Below are 18,205 nucleotides of genomic sequence, written 5' to 3' on the forward strand. Positions count from 1 at the left end.
TCGCGTTCGGGGACGTTCAGCCTTCGGATTGGCCGCGGGGAGGCTTGACTCCTCCCCCGTGTAGAGCCCCTCCTCCGTCTCCTGCAAGAGAGGTTCGCGTTTACAGCAGCCCATTGGCTGCCAGCGACTCCGGGGCAAAGGTAGTCGGGGAGGGGCCGAATGGGGTCGTCGGGGTCGCTGGCAACGGAGGCCGAGAGGGGACGTTCAAGGGCGCCATGGCCGGAAAGACCATCCTCTCTCGTGTCATCACTTCCGCCTAGCAACGGAGCGCGGTGCCCCGTTGCTAGGAGACGCCGGGCAGAGTTCAGACCATGGCGGCAGCGAAGAAACCGGTTCCCCAGGAGCCCCTGAGCTTCGTGCTGCGCGGGCACCGGGCCCCACTCCGGTGAGTGCGAACAGCAAGAGGAGCCGGAGACCGCCCGAGCTGGCAGAATACTTAGCGCTCACTGAGCCCCCTCCGCCCCACTTCTTCATTGCCCCGAAGGGGAGAGTGAAACCAGGGTTCTCAGTCACCCAGAGAATCAGGGTCTGGAGCGCTAGCGACCAGGGAAGCCTTCCCGTAAGAGGCGGACCCAGAGCTGAGCCTGCATTCACTCGTCCGTTCTCTCATTCAACAAGCATTTATTAAGTGCCTAAGACGTACAGTCGCTGCGCTAGTTTGTAGACTTTGGAAGACGAAATTGACATAGTCCCTCAAGGGACTGCAGGGGTTTGTTGTATTGGGGAGGATACAATTAAACAACAAGTGTTTATCATCTCCTGTGGGCTAGACTCTGTGCTAAGGATGCAAGGAAAGGCAAAACCTCCATTCACATGGGGAGATACATGTAAGTAACTATGTATCTGCGAGAAAGGTTCCCACATCCGAAATAGATATAATGTCAGGGGGCAAAGCCAGGCACTAGGAGCCGCCGAAGAAATGCGGTTTACTTGGCCTGGAAAAAAGCCAGGGAATCTGAGAGGAGGAGGGGAGAGGACAAGCCTCTGCAAACGGGCCGAGGCGGGAGCTGCAATGCCAGCTGAAATGGAGCAGATTGTCTGGAAAATGTTGTAAGGGAAGTTGGGTGTCGTGCAATTTTTGAAAAAGTAGACTGAAGGTGCACGTGGGACACTAAATATCACGCTAAGGAGTTTGTATTTTATCCTAAAAATGATAGAGAATTCCCAAAGATTTTGAGGAAAGTACTTTTGTTTTAGAAAGTTTTTTTTTTTTTTTTTTTGGTCAATTGGGTTGGAAAAGGGAAAGATTGCTAGACAGAAGTTCAATTAGAAGGCAGTGACAATCGATGCTTATTGGATCATTGGAGTAATGATCCAAGTAAGAGATAATTCAAATCTAATTGAGATTGGTGACTGGGTGAGTAGAGAGAAGGGGAAAGATGCCATATACATAGCAGAGGTGGAGTTGACAGAATTTTGGGGAAATGATTGTACTTTAGTTGGGGTGGGGGGAGGTAAAGAAAAGGAAATGAGAATGACACCAAGAAGTTTGAAAAACTGGTTTCAAGGGAAGAAAATGAGTTTTCTTTTGAACGCGCCAAATTTGAAATGACAATGAGGCCATCAGATGGAGCTGTCCAACCAGCAGTTTAATGGCGGAAGGCAATTCAGGATAGTGATGAGGAGTCTCCCTTTGTGCGATGCAGGAGCATATTTCCTCCTCAGGCTGCCTCATAACATCTGCTCAAATTCTTTCTCCCACCTGAGAGCCATTTCTTGAGCCATTCTTCCCATCCTACGTTTTCTCCAATCTCTCCACATAAAAAATTACCTTGATTTTTAAAAAATGTACTTCTAGGTATCCATGTTGTCTCTCCCTGATAGAATATAATCTCCTTGAGATAGAGATTGTTTTATTTAGAGACTTTGTATCCTTAGAGTCTAACATGGTGTCTGATATATTGGATTAGAATTTGTGGCTCACAAAAGCAATCTCATTCACAATGCAGATTTGCACCTGCTTCACCATTTAGATTCTGGGGACACTGCAAGGTTATGAAATATGTACAGTCCCACAGCTAGAATGTGACAGGCAAAACTTGAACCCAGGACTTCCAGATTGTGAAGATAGCTCTTTATCAGGTCAGCCATATGGACAATGTAACTTGGCAGCCAGAGGAGTTTGGGGTCTGGAGTCAGGAAGACTCATCTTTATGAATTCAGCTCTGGCCTCAGACACTTATTGATCATGTGATTGGCAAGTTTCTTCACCCTGTTTGCCTCAGTTTCCTCATTTGTAAAATGAGCTGGAGAAGGAAATGGCAAACCATTCCTGGATCTTTGCCAAGAAAACTCCAAACAGGAATATGGAGAGTAAAACATGACTGAAAATTACAGAATCAAATTTTTAAAAAAAAAATCTTATTGATTTATTGGGCCATAAGAAAAATAATGAAACCCAGGGAAGTTGATGAGATCAGTAAGGAAGAAGGTATAAATGGAAGAGAGGAGGGCCCAGGACAGAGCCCTAGGGAACAGGATGATCCAGAAAAAGAGACAGATAAGTATAGGTTGAACAAGAAGGAGAACCAAGAGAGAATTGTCAAAAAAATCCAAGTGGAGGAGGATGTGTAGGTGGGAAGAAGCAGTATTTAATGCTGAAGGGAGGTCAACAAGGATGAGGACTAAGAAAACACCATCTGATGTAGCAATTAAGAGATCACTGGTAACCTTGGAGAGGATAGTTTCAGTGAAATAGTCTGGTCAGAAGCCAAGTTTCTTGGGGATGAGAAGTAAATGGGAAGAGAGAAATTAGAATCAAGAATTATAGAAGAGTAGGAAAGGAGGGGAAAAACAGGACCATCAATTTGAGGGAATACAAGATCAAGTGAAAGTTTTTTCAAGGATAAATGAGACCTAGAGATGTTTATAGAAAGCAGGGAAGGAGAAAGAACTGGAGAGAAATGGAAGATTCATGGAGAGTGGTCTGTAATCAAAAGGACAAGCTCCAAGAGGAGGCTGGGAGTTGGATTGGGGGATAGGGTTGAAGATGAGTTGGTAAAAAGAATGACTTTTCATCAGCAAAATGGTGGATAATATACAGAGTTTTGTGGTGTGGGAATAAGGGAGGAAAGAAGCAGGAGTTGAGATCCTTGGTTAAGAGAAGAGAAGAAGGGACTTTGGGAACAACTATTATGTATGTTAGTCAATGATGATGTTCTGAACCTGAACCTGAACCCTAAATGGGGCATGTGAGTTAGAGGTTTGTGTCAGTTCCCCACCAAACTCCCAAGCACCCAATGACAGAGAAAATGTTGCAGGGCCTTAACCAGACATTCCTCCTCCTCCTCCTTCCCTCAAATAAACAAAATTATTTTATTCCCTACTTTTTGAAAGTTTCCTTTCAGAATTGCTGTTTCCTGTAGCTGAAAGGGGAGGGGGAAAGAGATAGTAAAGTTATGGGTTTGGTATGGGAAGATTTTTTTTGGTCTGGAAGAAGGAACTGAACATTTGACTCCAGAAAATGGTATTTCTCATCATTCCTTAAGAAAACTTTCCTTTGCAAGGAAGGACGATTCATGGGTATAGAGAGCCTGGGCTTTACTTTAGGATGCCAACAAAGTTGCAGCATCATCAAAATGGACCTTGTTATATTTCCTTTGAAACCATTCTTTCAAACCTCGTGATATTTTCAATTCAATTCCTTTTCTTCACACCCAACCCCCATTAAGGTCCAATCACCTCCACAATGTATATGGTATCCTTCCCCTTCTCTCCACTCACCCAGTCACTGTGTTTTTGCCTTAACCTAGAGGGTGACTGACTACATCAATATGAGAATCAGAAGGTAGCCAAGATCAGGAGAGCCAGCTATATTCCCAAGCTCTTTCATTTGCATTCTCATTTGGGGTTTTCTTGCCTTTTCTTGTTCTTTTCTTTCTCCAACTCATTTTACAATTGAGGAAACTGAGGCAAACAGGGTAAAGTGACTTGTCCAGGGTCACACAGCTAGGACAAGTCTGGTGCTGGGTTTGAACTGAGGAAGATGAAATCTTTTTGACTTCTAACCTTACCACCTAGAACCTTTAGGGTACCTTGTAAGAATGTTTCTTTGGGGGGGCTATTGTAGAGCTATCAGATAGAAAGAAGTAGATGAACCAGAAGAGAAATGGGAACAGGCCCAGGAGTAAAGAATTCCAGTGGTTTACAGAACTGAGGATTTCCCCAGTGAGTTACCAGTGAGGCTATTCTTATGCCCTAATTACAAGCCCCTGCTAGAACTTTTTTAGTTGATCTTCTTGGTCATCCTGGAAAATAACTAGAATGTTCTCCACTCAATTAGAAAAGAACAGAAATTGTGCAATTGGGGGTGATTTTAAGCTTGAACATAAAGGAGGGACACCAAGAGAAAGACCCAAAAGGGAGGAAATGCTTGATATTATAATGACTCTGTGTTTTCTGTTTTTGTGAAGAGAGAAAAGAAAGGAATTTCTCCGTTATACTCAGAAAAGCGTCCATGGCCAACATCCTAACTCCCATGAATTAGTCAAGAGCCAGGCATCCTTGTGCAATCTGGAAAACACTTCATGGATTCAAGAGGAAGAAATGGGTAAGAATGAGCGAGCCCGGGGCATCACCGGCTTGTGCAAAAGGAGCCAAATCCTTATCTCTCAAATGTGCAGGGCTTACCTACCACAAGCTGTCACAGGGGCAACAGCAGGAACATAGATTCTGCTCTCAGGGAGCTGACCATCTAATCAGGAGAGAACAAAGACAAATAGTAGGAGGGAGAGTGAGGCAAGGGCGGAGGAGAGGTCCCAAAAGAGGTTTAATGAGGATTCTAAAGATGGAGAAAGAGAGAGAAGAGAAAGAGAGAAAGAAAACAAAGGGAGAATGAGAGGAAAGGAAGAGAGAAAAGAGAAAGGAGGTGAGAGGAGAAAGAGGGAGGAGAAGAGAGAGAAAGGGAGAGACAAGGAAAATGGAGAAAGAAAGCATAGAGAGGGAGAGAAAGGGAGAGAGAGAGAGAAGAAAGGTAAGGAGAAAGAGAAGAGAGGAGAAAAAAGGAAAAGGAGAGAAAAAAACTTACATCTGGAGGTGATACAGGGCTTCTGAGATGACCCTCCCAGGAAGGGCCTACTGCAGCTGCAATCAGATGGCTCCAATTTCTGTCCCCTTGAGGAGTGGAAGGAATGGTTCTGTTGCTGTGTCCAGGGGTGTGGGGCATGGGCTGCGGCTAGGTGTCTGGGGCCAGGCAGTAGGTACAAGGAGCTATGTGGGATGTCTTGTACCCACTTGGTCACCGTATAATACAGCTGGGCCCTCAGGCAGGAACTCCCAACTATAAACATATAAACTTTCCAGAGGATTAGGGAATGGAACCAAGCCTCAGTCTACTAAATAGATATACTCCTGCCCCACCCCCACTGCCTTATTTGATTTTTTTTTTAATTTAATAGCCTTTTATTTATAGGTTATATATATGGGTAACTTTACAGCATTGACAATTGCCAAACCTCTTGTTCCAGTTTTTCCCCTCTTACCCCCCACCCCCTCCCCCAGATGTCAGGATGACCAGTAGATGTTAAATATATTAAAATATAAATTAGATACACAATAAGTATACATGACCAAACCATTATTTTGCTGTACAAAAAGAATCGGACTCTGAAATGTTGTACAATTAGCCTGTGAAGGAAATCCAAAATCCTGCTGCTTTGTTTGAAGCATAAAATAACTTGGTTAACTTTTAAAAAATGATCATTTCCTTTACTGAAGCTTCATTTTACATCATCATACTTGGCTGAGTGCAGAATGAGGCATTTAGGTTTTGCTTTAAAAGAATCACAAACCATAGCTAAACCCACTCAGGTTGTCCTTCGATGCATAGAAAAGTCCTGCAATTTTTTACTGTATAATATGAATGCACCGGCCGGGTTCCCTAAGTGGGCCCTAAAGTCCTATTTGTTTCTTCAGACCGTGGGATTCTGGGACATCCCCATATCTCCCCCCCTTAAGGGAAGACAGAGCTTTCCTAGAAAGTGCTACTAGGTCCTCACTTGCCTTCTGGACCAGTTGCAGTTACCAGGTGGGGAGGCTATAAGGCCCTGTAAGAAGCCTGGTAACTAACAGCATGGAGGCTTGTGACTTGCAAGATCTTATACTGTGCCTTTCCATTCTAATTGTGCAGCTGGTTTGTCTCCTCAAAAGGACAGTCCCACGATTGAGGACCTAGAAGAAAGTTTACAGAAGCTGAAGGTCCACGTGTGCCCACGCTTGGTCCCCAGCTCGAATCAAGACTCTGACACTGACGATGGCTCTGGTTCGGAGGCCACTGACCTGTGGAGATTTACTCAGGCTCAGTGGCCTGAAGTCCAATGTGGCCCATCTCCCATGAAGGAGGGGGAAGCCCTGGCGCAGGCGCCTGTGCCCTTAGCCAGACCGGTGGGAAACGACTCAAGCCTTAGGACCTTAGGCCTTCCAGTGAGGTCCCTGGCTCCCGGCAGGTATAGAGCAGGCCTCCTGGGAAATGAGGTGGCCCCCACTAGCTGCCTGCCATCTGTGGCCTTGCTGATGAATGGACCCCCTGCACAGGCCTTCCCCCCGAAACTAGGGGCACCCCATGTGATCGGGGTGAAGTCCCTGCTGCCTCCTACGATCCCAGTGAGGTCCTGCTCTCCCGGCATACCTCGAGGCAGGTCCCTTTCTCTCACCCGCTCCCATTCTTTCTCCCCCGCTTCCAAGAGGACTCGATGGGTCAGGTCTCGGTCACAGTCCCCCAGGCCCATCTGGAGACCCACCTCAGCCAAAGCCAATGCTTGTGCACAGCCTCCCCCTCAGCTCATCCGGCCCGGAGGGAGCAGAAAGAAAATGACTCTGAACAGACCGTCTCGATCTCGAACTTGTAAAACGGGGCACTGGGCCACCCGCCGGGCCTGCATGACCCCTGAACCCAGGGAGGAAGATGCCCTGGACTACTCCTGGAGCCCTTACTGCCTACCTGTGCCTGGAATCTCCTCTCCCCTGGTTCAGGAGATGAACAAAAGGTAACACTCAGAATGCAGCCACAGCTCCTTTCAGTTTGCAGAGTCCCTTTTCATCGGTGGTGTCTCTGAGGAGGCATCTAGCAGTCCTGGGAGGTAAATAAATGCTGGTATTATTCTCCAACTGCAAGATTAAAAACTGAGGTTTAGAGGAAATGACTTGCCCAGTCATACAGTTAGAATCTGAGGCAGGATTCCTGTTCAGGCCTTCTGATTAGCAAGTTCTGTGTCTGGGCCCCTGTATACTCCCCCCGGCTCTTCCTGCCATCTTGGTGGGATTTCCCCTATAACTGAAGAGTTGATTCAAAGCTTAGCTGGGAGGCAGAGAAAGCGCCACTCCTAAGTCTTTGCTCTGCCAGATGGCACTTCATGGGAAATGGGGGGGGGTAGTTTTAAAACATCTGAAATGAAGGTGTCTCTTCCGCGCCCCAAGTCACAGTTTCCATCTTTAAGTGGGGATGTTCCATTGCCACTTGTGGCTTTCAAAGAAACAGGGCCTGGAACCACTTCTCGGGGAGGCTTTAATAAATCAGTCCCTTTAGCAGACCAGAACGTCTGTTACCTCCATCAGTGGCTGCATCCATTGGAGGCAGCAATCCCTAAATGCATGTTTAAGAAATGTACTTTGGACACTTAACACTTCCTGGCTGTATGACCCTGGGCAAGTCAATTAACTCCAATTGCCTCAGCAAAAAAAAAAAAAATTGTATGGAGAGGTGATAGTTTGCAGTTATTTGAATATTTTTTTAATTACATATAAAAACACTTTATTGAACAGTTTGATGTGGGTTTTATACATGTAGTCATGCAAAATGTAGATTTGTGGTTGTTTGGGTATTTGTGAGAAATGGCTGTTGTGTCAAGAAAAAAAGGATAATTTTTCTTTTTTTTTCTTTTAAAAAAACTATTTATCGGGCCCATGCTATATATATAGCCCAGGTGCTACAGGGTGGTACATTTGAGGTAGACACTCAAGCCTAAGGCCTGTCACTAACATGCCATTTGTTTTGACAATTGACATCTTGGTTAATCAGATCAGCTCAAGCGAGGGAAATTTGGAGAGTGGCTGTTGGGTTTAGAACCAGAACTGGGGCTAAATTAAAGGGGTACCATGACATCCTAGATCCCCATGTCTCTGTATTGCAGGTTCTTCAAGACCCTCACAGAAAGGAATGTGCATCAGCCCCTGGGGACCATGGACCCCATCCAGAAAACCTTGACACGACTCCGTTTGCAGCGCCTTCGGGCAGAGGAAGAGTGGGTACTAGAGCTGAAGAGGCAGCAAGAACTGGAACGGACCCGAGGTCCCAGGTCCAAGTGGTAGGTGCTAAGAGCTCCTTGGGGGCTCTGAAAATAAAGGGATGCTCTTGCCTCCCAAGGGGCCAGAGCAGGCGTGATGAGACCATAGCCTTCTGGGACCATCTGAGCCATTTCTGGATCTGCCGGGATGCTCTATTTTGTGGCTCCGAAGTCCTCACTCCTTTGGGTTTCTCTTGGACCTCCTCTTGTTTCTTTTAGTAGAACTAGAAAAGCACCTTTACCATGGGTTATTTTTCAGCCACATTTTAAAAGCACCCTGGGAAATTAGCAGGTTCCATCTTAGTTTTCATGGAGAACTGAAGGCTTCTTGCTGAAGCCTTCTTCGTAAGCCTCTTCCTGGTATGATGGGAACCTGCCAGGAGACCTCAAGCTCCAGCAGGTTCTTCCAGGATGGAGAACCTTGAAATCCACACTTAGGGAGAGACAGTAGGCTGGGAGCCTGCTGTCCGTGAGCCAGCCTGATAAAGCTTAGAAAGGCTGTCTCTGGGCTGCCCATATCAAGGACACCAGCAATACCCAAGGCCCTCGGGGTGGCCAAATCAGATTCTCTGAAAGGCACATATCTTTTAAAGACCTTGACATCCATCTGAAGACTCACGGCCCATACGAGGGTTAGTGGTGACCCGTTTTCTGCCTCTGCTCAAGAAAGAGGAGTCTTGACGACTCCTTGGCCCGCCCTGGATTTGCCAGTATAAGGCTTGTGCAGCTGTGCTGTGCCCCACCCTCCATCCTGCTGTGAGCCCTGTTCTAGACAAAGTTCAGTCCTGAGATTTCCTGATATAGCAGCTGGTTCCATTTCCCACCCCCTCCCCAGCATGGGGCCAGTCCCCAGGCCTGCTTAGTTACTTTCCCTGTGTAGCCTGGGGGTCGGCTCTTTGACGGTCCTCCGCTGCCCCCACTTCCAATTTACAGGCCACTGAAGAGGTCTTTGAACCTCCAGCCTTCAATTTGTGAATTGGCATCTCCCTGATCCCTCCTTCTATCTTATCCCTAGTAACAATGTTACTAGGCAACCCCATCTAACAGGCAGAGCGCCAACTGCCAGAAAGCATAGTCTCTACTTGGGAAAAAAAAGTTACATAGGCTATAAAAAATGGAGAAACAGCTGAACCAAGGAGCTGGAAGCTGGGCTCAGGTCCTCAAGTTTGACTAAAGTCAGGAGTTGTGCTCCTTGGGGAGCAGTGCTGTCCGTATTCCAAGTGGCTTGTTATTTCAGATGCACTCTGTTCTAGTCTGTTTCCCAGCTGCCCCATAGCCCCGAGTCAGACACTAGGCTGTTTGTTCTCGGACAATTTGGACAGTGTTTGTTACTCTGTTTCTACAGAAACACTTCATTCCCCAAAGGAGGAAGCCCCACATAAAATCTCAGAACTGTGCTGGCCCCCGTTGTGGCCGACCGCACACATGGCTGGTCGCGCTCCTGGCTTTCCGTGCCCAGCCTGCTGGATGCCCTATGATAACATGGGAACATGTAATCCCCCCTAATACCTTGAGTGCAGACTTTCCTTCCAGGACTCGGAGTGGCTGGGAGATGTCTGCAGCCATGCTTCCAGATGCAACATGGTCTGCAGCAGAGATCAGATTGACTGAACTCACTCCCGAGCCTTGGTTATTTCAGAAGCTTGTGCCCTCGCTCACCCTTTGCTGTCTAGCCGCGTGCTCCAGAGGCTGATGCTGGGGTCCCTGGGCAAAAGGGGAAGGGCCCATTCCAAGCACTTGTCATCATCTTCTCATTAGCCCCCGTATCCTCTTCACAGAGAATCAAAGGGTTGAAAATACTAACAGCACACGGCAACTTCTGCATTTCCTTCTCCTCTGGGAGGCATGCAAACTCATTTTGCTCAGTTCCACTCAGTAGCTTCCCTTTTTATGCATCAGGTCAATTAAAATAACGGGTGACCCTGTTTACAGAACTGGACAATTCTTCCCTGCCCTCTCCTTCTCCCTCCCCACTTTTTTGACTGCCTGATGTGGGATGAACAGGTAAGCCACGGCTAGAGTGTTCTTCACTCTGTCTCCCACTACTGTCCCCCGTGTCCCTGCCTTCATACAGCCCCTCATACCTCCCAGGTTGGGGGTCCCGGCTTACTCTGACCACCCGTGCTGCGCCACATCTCTCTGGGCCAGCACAGCTGTTTCTGATTTTCAGGTATGAGATGAAAAGCTCCCAGTTCCACTATGAAGCCCACAAACATAATGAGTGGCTGAGGAACAGCCAGGACGCACCGCTCCTCTATAACTACAGACAAGAACTGGCTTCCAGGGCCGAGGAGTTTGAGGAACGCTCCAAGCCTCCCCATCTGGATTCCTTTTTAACGCGGCAGGATCATTAGTAACGGGATTGGAAGGCTAATGAAGCTCCAGGCTGAAGCCTTAGCATTCTCCGGGGTTCTCTGGTTTTGTGGAATAGAGAGCAAGGAGGTCACTGTCTTCCAGTGTGAAGACCCCAAATCCCAGAGGGGCCTACCTTCAAAAGAGGGACAGGATGAGACCGCGCTGCGTTCTGAATGGCCAAAGACTGGAAGGTGCCATCTTGGAAGAGAGAAATCCGAAGCCCGAAGGAGACGCAGACTTCTCTCTCTCGTCCCCATTGCTAAAACCAAGCAGAGAAGGGCTGGCTTCTTCTGGAGAGATGTTTATCCATTCATTCTCTTGCTTAAAGGGTTTTTATTAAATACCTACCATCGCCAAGCGAGATACAAAGTTTAGCTAAGACAACTCTTGTTCTCAATTCAATCCAGTCAAACGAGTACCAAGTGGGGTTCTCTACATGACATGCAGGAATCTTATGGTCTTCAAAGGGATAACATACACAGAATAAACCCGAACATACAATATCACGAGAAGAGTGCCCCAGAGAGCTGCCGAGAGCAATGTGGATCCAAGGAAGAAGGTTGTTGCCAGCCAGGGCTCAGTGGGGGTGGAAGCTAGGGATCGGGGAAGTCTTCCTGGACAAAGTAGTGATGGATTTGATCTTTGAAGCGTGAATAAATATTCAGCAAGCAAAGAGGGAGGACAAAGCCCGGGACAGGAGCTGCTAGTATTGGTGTTGGCCACATGACAGACATGATTAAATAAAACGTTCTGTTTGATAGTGTTTGAACGTCCCCAGCACTTCCCAGCTCTTCGGGGTTTATAAAAGTGTATGTACTGGGTTGAGTTAACTAACCGGGGAGGAGTCAGGAGCAAACGGACTGCCCTGGTACACGATTTTCCCCTTAACATTTAAGATACCCGAATTATATTTGTTACTTAAATGTGTGGTTGGGTCACAAGCTAGGCTTTTGAGGTAAGGCCGGGTTTCTAGGTGACGGGAGGGACAATCATGTTAGGACCAATTGGCAGAATTCCAAAGAAAGTTCCTGTCTTTGATTAGACATCATAAAATATACTAGATTTTTATCAAGGAGCGTTCATGTGATCATTACTTGGCAGCTCAAGACACAGCATCCCCAAGGGGGCAATGTCATAGGGTCAGCTTTCCCCCTTAATGGCAGCAACCAGGACCAGACTCCGGGGGAAATGAGTCAGAGGTACTCTGTGGCCAGGAGGTGTCACTGCAGCTCCAGTCTCTGGCCCAGAATCCTCCTTGATGCTGGTTGGGATGCAAAGGAGAGTTTTTAATCTTTTTTTTCAAAGGGCTTTTACTTGAGCCTGTTTCATCCAAACCAGAGGCTTTGGGTACATGCCTGACGTTGGCACATGGGAAGTTCCAGCCAATGTAACTGCTGGATCCAGAGACACTCAGGTGAAAATCATTTGGGGGGATACACCCCATGGGCTGTAACTGTCCTAAGTGAAGCTCTCTGCCCTGACTGGGAGTGGGAGAGAAGAGAGAGGAGAGAGAGAAACGGAGACCCAGAGAATGGAGAGGTGGCTTGGGCCAGAATAACAATTCCACAAAGCTTTCCTACACAACATTAAGTAGATGCTATGTGGCCGGGCACTGTGCTAAGTACTGCTACAGAGGCAAAAACCAGTCCCTGCTGTGGAGGAGCTTCCAGTCTAAATGACATAGACACACATCCACGTTCATACATATAAACATTTCGATTTTCACCCATGCCTTAGGACATGGTATATGTATGCCAGAACTGCATTCCAAGACCTTACACGTGTCACCATCAAGCACCATTAAACACAACGGTGAGTCACAGAAGTCTTAATTTGCACTGCTTTTCTCCAACACCTTACGCCCGGACAAAACAAAAACCCTGACTTAGAACGTTCGCTAGGGATCGAATGTTTACACTGAAAATCTAATAATCAGCAGCACACCCATTATATAATATTAAAAATACATATGATAAAAATATTAAAAATATATAACCATATGTATATTATAAATTGTGTGTGTATGGCTAAGTGGTATAGAATAGTGTTGATCTTAATTTTTTGGCTGGAAATTTCCTGATCTCTTCCCAGCCCTAACTCCTAGTATAGGAGCTGTATATGTGTAAAAAAAAAAAAAAAGCATTTGCAGAAGGAAGATAGCCACCCCACCCATCTTAGTCCAGGGAGATAGACTTCACGAGCCATTGCCTTGAAAAGGCTTGAATGACTAACATAAATATTAAGGATTTCTTGTGTGAAAGAGAATAAACATGGTGTTCCAAGTAATAGAGTTACAGGCCTGGAGTCAGTCACAAAGATGATTCTTCCCGAGTTCATAACCAGCCTCAGACACTGATTTGCCTCAGTTTCTTCATTAAATGAGCTGGAGAAGGAAATAACGAACCAGTTTCTTTGCCAAGAAAACCCCAAATGAGGTCACCACATATATATGTGTACGTGTCATACACATATATAGACATATACATCTCTTCCTTAGCCACGTAGGCTGTTCTCAAACTGGATCACCTGACTCATAGAACCAGAGATTTCAAGCTAGCAAAGATTCCAGGGATCAAATGAGATTTTATGTAAAATGATGCTTTGAATGCCTTTTGTAAATCTCAAAACACCCTATACACATGAGCCCTCAAGCCCATCCCTTCTGCTTTGTGAAGAACTGAGTGCAGAGGGGTTCACTGTCCCAGAGGTGGTTGCAAGAGCTCTGGGTCCCATGTGAAGGGATGGGCTGGACTCATTTTAAAGGCCCCTCCCAGTTCACTGAGGCCCCTGATCCTGGAAGTCTCTGCAGAAGGCTGCTCCCTGCTGATTCCCCCTTGGGGTCATGCTTTCTGTGCCCGTGACCGGCTCTTCAAAGAGATGGAAGCTGGATCTGGGCAGCTCTGCTTTGCTTCTCTCTGGGACAGGCGGGGCTCCCTTGGTGGTGGTGGTGGGGGGGCCTCGCCTATAGGCTACTCAGCGAATTCTGCAGATGTTCCCTCTGGAGGAGTTGTCATCCTTGCCACAGTTCACTCGTGCTTTAGATTTTGCTAAGTAATTTCCTCCATCTTCCCATTTTTGCTGTGAATGCTCAACGCCCATCATTAAGTGGGCAAGAAAGTTAGCCCGACCAAGATTTGCACCTTCTCCCTAATGAATAGTCAGCTTGCTTGGAACACCATATTTATTCCCTTTCACACAAGAAACCCTTAATAGTTGTGGAAGTCATTCAAGCCTTTTCAAGTCAGTGCCTGTGAATGGGCCCGGTGGCTACCTTCCTTCTGCAAATGCTTTTTTTTTTTTTTCCCATATAGGAGTTAGGGCTGGAAAGAGACCAGGAAATCTCAAACAATAGAATAAATTAAGATCAAGCTAAAGAATGCATGGTTGGAAGTGATGACATGATAGCTATCTTCGGAGATTTGAAAGGTTGTAATGTGATAGCATTGGTCTTGTTTTTCTTGATCCTGGGAGCAAAATTAGGAACAAAGAATGGATGGATAAAAAAAGCATTTAATAAGCAAACAATATATGTCAGGCACTGTGCCAAATGCTGAGGATCCAAACACAAAAAGCAAGACAGCACCTGCCCTTTAAGAAGCTTTCCTTCTAAAAGAGGAGAGGCTATACACATGCAAGGGAGGGATGGTGAGGGGAGGTTATAGGACTCTTGAGAGGGGATCCTAAGAGAGGGGCTTGACACATTCCTTTCCAGGGCAGTGGCAAGGTAGATTGCATTGTGGTTCCAGGATTGTGGTGGCAGGGAAACGTGAGGGCCAAATGAGTGTGGAATGAGTCGGATTTTAGGTTGCAAGTAAGGAAAAGCTTCCTGCCCAGGAGAATGGTCCAAAGGTGTTTGGAGCTGCCCTGGAGAAAGCAGACTTCCTGTTAACATAGCCCACTAGGTAAGGCCAGACAAGTTCCTAATTGGCAATGCTGCTGTTGGCACAAATACTTGTGCTAGTTGGGAGATCATTGATAAAACTGCTTTCTAACATTGTTTTTAATTAAGACACTCCTGTGGAGATCACAACAATGTCAATATTATAGGATGATCAATTCTGATGAACGTGACTCTTTCCAACAATGAGATGATTGATGCCAGTCCTAATGACCTTGTGATGGAGAGAGCCATCTGCACCCAAAAAGAGGACTGTGGGAACTGAGGGTGGATCACAACATAGCATCCTCACTCTTTTTGTTGTGCGCGTGCATTTTGTTTTCTTTCTTTCTTTTTTTTTTTAAATTTCTCTTGTGCAGCTAGAGAATTGTATAAATGTTTATACATATTGGATTTAACATATATTTTAACATGTTTAACATATATTGAATTGTTTGCCATCTAGGGGAGGGGGTGGGGGATCCGAAACACAAGGCTATGCAAGGATCAATGTTGTCAAATTATTGGTACATATGTTTTGAAAATAAAAAAGCTTTAGAAAATAAAATAAAATAGGAAAAAAAGACACTCCTATGTAAACGGTTTGGACAAGAGAGTTTGCCTTATGCATATTAAAGTAGTTTTTTCATCAACTCCCCTCCATACCTCTCCCTTCCCCAGTCAAACTATTAAACAACCACCATTGCTTCTAGAAAGGGGAGAGCAATCTCTCCTTTCATCATCTCTGGGGCTATAGCTCCCACCCACCCCTCTCCCCTATATGTGTGGTCTACTCTAGAATGTAAGCGCTACTCTAGAATGTAAGCTTCTTGAATAGGAACTGTCTCTCTTTTTGTATTTGCATCCCAACACTTGGCACAAAATAGGCGCTTTAAAAAATGCTTTTTATTCCCTTGTTAGATGCCGCAACCGTGAGCTCCAGGAGTGCTGGGACCATGGCTTATAATTCACAGATTCTGGAAACGGAGGGGGCTTCCAAAGCCATCAAGTCCAACCTCTCCATTCTATGGATGAGGAAACTAGGATGGAAAGAGGTTAAATGATTAAGTAAGTGTCTGAGGCAGGATTTGCTGGGCTCAAAAGTTAAGAACTCTAACCACTACATAAATATGCATTAAACTTTACAGATCTCTTTCTTCACAACCACCCTCTGAGATCAGTTTTTTTTTCAAGTCATCATCTATTAATTGCCTATTATGTGCTAAGTATTGGGGATACAAAAAAGCGAAGTCAACAACTCTGAAATACCACTACACAACTCTCAGATTGGCTAAGATGACAGGAAAAGATAATGACAACTATTGGAGGAGATGTGGGAAAACTGGGACACTGATATATTGTTGGAGGAGTTGTGAATGGATCCAGCCATTCTGGAGAGCAATTTGGAACTATGCTCAAAGAGTTATCAAATTGTGCATACCCTTTGATCCAGCAGTGTTTCTATTGGATCTATACCCCAAAGAGATTTTAAAGGAGGGAAAGGGACCTACATGTGCAGAAGTGTTTGTGGCAGCCCTCTTTGTAGTGGTGAGAAATTGGAAACTGAATGGATGCCCCATTAGTTGGAGAATGAATGATTAAGTTATCGTACATGAATGTTATAGAATATTATTGCTCTGTAAGAAACGACCAACAGGATGATTTCAGAAAGGCTTGGAGAGACTTACATGAACTGATGGGAAATGAAATGAGCTGAACCAGAAGATCATTATACATGGCAACAAGATTACAAGATGATCAATTCTGATGGACGTGGCTCTTTCCAACAGTGAGATGACTGAGGCCAGTTTCAATGATCTCGTGATGAAGAGAGCCATCTGCACCCAGACAAAAGACTGCAGGAGCTGAGTGTGCATCATAACATAACACTCTCACTCTATTTGATGTTTGCTTGCATTTTGTTTTCTTACTCATTTTCTTTCCTTTTTGATCTGATTTTTCTTATGCATCAAGATAATGATATAAATGTTTACATATATTGGATTTAACATATTTTAACATGTATAACGTATTGGATTGCTTTTAGGGGAAGGGATAGGGGGAGGAGAATATTTGGAATACAAGGCTATGCAAAGGTCAATGTTGAAAAATTATGTCTATGTTTTGAAAATAAAAAGCTTTAATTTAAAAAAGGTGAGGGGGAAGTCATCCCCATTTTCTTGAGAAGAAAACTAGCTCTGATATTAAGCTAGAGGTCATCAGGTTATTAAGCGTCAGAAGTCAGGCCTTCCATTGGACTCCAAGCCCAGTGGTCCCACTCCACCAGGGCTGTTTCATCCAACCTTTGAGGGCCCAGAGGAAAGCAACTAGAAAGCAGAGGGATGATGAGAATTCTGTTCATCCCCTGAGTGTAGGACCAGGAGCAATGGGTAGAAGTGATGGAAAGGCATATTTGGGCTGAGTGTTCACTTTTAAAGGTAGACAGGAAAGTAAGGGTTGTCCCTCTTCCAGGTCCTTCAGCAGAATCTGGAGAACCATTTGCTGCAGATGATATCAAAGGGATTCTGAGTTGGACTCAAAGACTCCTTCCAAGCTCTGACCTTCTATGGAGCACCCAGCAGTGTTCGACACAAAGCCGTCTTTAATAAATGTTGAATAGAGTTTGGCCAGTTTCATGAAAATGAACAGAGGAAGGAAAAATTTTGCATTTAAAACTGGCAGGGATATTTTTCAGATGAGGAAGCAGATTCTAAAAGGAGAACTGACCTGCCCAGGATTACACAGGGAATAATAAGCGGCAGAGCCAAGATTTGGACGGTTTCTCTTTCTAGCACACCATGTTAACCTTGCTTGACAAGACTAGGAACAAAAGGGTCCCCTCTCTACTCCCTCCTCTCCGCCACACACACATCAGGCCTGGAAATCGGGTTGCTCCAGAAAACAGATCTGTTGTTTTGTTTTTTTAAATTGCATCATCCATCTGACATTTTACCAAAGGACAAAAGAGAAACATTTAAAAGAAGAAAACTCCTCCATGTGTAGGCTTAATTTATTATATTTTAAAGTCTGTTACATTAATGGGAAAACAAGGAAAAAACAAAGCATTCAGTTAGTTTGGGATAGCCCGCGCAACAATCAGTAGGTGAACGGTACATCCACTGACTAGGATATGACCCAGGACTCTCCCTTTGGAGCCCTACCCAGCATGAACTTGGGAGTTAGAAGCATTCCAGGGCCATCCCCACTGGACCACAGAGAGGAACTAATATTAAAAGGGGGTAGCAGAGTACAAGAGAAACCAGAACCCCTTGGCAGGTGGGGCAGGGCATTTCACTGAAAATAAAGTCCTTTCCCATTGCTCCCACCCTGGGGCACTTGAACAAAGTGGCTTTAGATTCTGAGGAGTTTGCTCCACCAATAGACCCTTCCAATGATTAGTAGAATAGACGCATCTTGAGGACAAGGCTGCATCCACTTTTAATCTCGTACCCCTAGTGTCCGGCACGTGACAGATACTTAACATTAGTTGATTTGAATAGAATTTATCCATCTTGCTTGGCACAGAGGTGGCTTTGGGCTGTGGCTTGGAGCTCGGGTCAAGTACAGACCCACTGACAGAATCCGTCTGTCGCCTAAGAACCAGCTGACCAGACAGCAACCCAGAGAACTGGCTTTTTTTTTAAATTTAAAAATAAAGTATTTTCTGCCTCAAACATGGATCCCTCCTAGCCCT

At 45.5% G+C, this 18,205-nt stretch overlaps 1 protein-coding gene across 3 annotated transcripts; it reads left to right on the plus strand.

The window, feature by feature from the left end:
- The first annotated feature begins 15 nt into the window (after positions 1-15).
- On the plus strand, positions 16-15,754 carry LOC111719642. Of its 3 annotated transcripts, none has more exons than XM_031963042.1 (5): positions 16-385; positions 4,413-4,549; positions 6,128-6,983; positions 8,127-8,300; positions 15,433-15,754. In XM_031963042.1, coding segments are annotated over exons 1-5 (1,242 nt in total). In that variant the 5' UTR covers positions 16-311; the 3' UTR covers positions 15,434-15,754. The 3 variants fall into 3 exon arrangements, with proteins under 3 accessions (XP_031818902.1, XP_023354582.1, XP_031818901.1); XM_023498814.2 differs by lacking the exon at positions 15,433-15,754 and adding an exon at positions 10,450-11,709; XM_031963041.1 differs by lacking the exons at positions 16-385; positions 15,433-15,754 and adding exons at positions 393-827; positions 10,450-11,709.
- The last annotated feature ends 2,451 nt before the right edge of the window (positions 15,755-18,205 follow it).

This window comes from Sarcophilus harrisii, chromosome 3, assembly GCF_902635505.1.
Source record: "Sarcophilus harrisii chromosome 3, mSarHar1.11, whole genome shotgun sequence".
Taxonomy (NCBI): domain Eukaryota; kingdom Metazoa; phylum Chordata; class Mammalia; order Dasyuromorphia; family Dasyuridae; genus Sarcophilus; species Sarcophilus harrisii.

Excerpts from the sequence above, each read along its gene's own strand:
- LOC111719642 (XM_023498814.2), top strand. The coding sequence starts at position 312 with ATGGCGGCAGCGAAGAAACCGGTTCCCCAGGAGCCCCTGAGCTTCGTG. Across the intron at positions 386-4,412 it reads GGGCACCGGGCCCCACTCCG|AGAGAAAAGAAAGGAATTTC; the intron begins GTGAGTGCGAAC and ends GTTTTTGTGAAG. Across the intron at positions 4,550-6,127 it reads GATTCAAGAGGAAGAAATGG|CTGGTTTGTCTCCTCAAAAG; the intron begins GTAAGAATGAGC and ends CTAATTGTGCAG.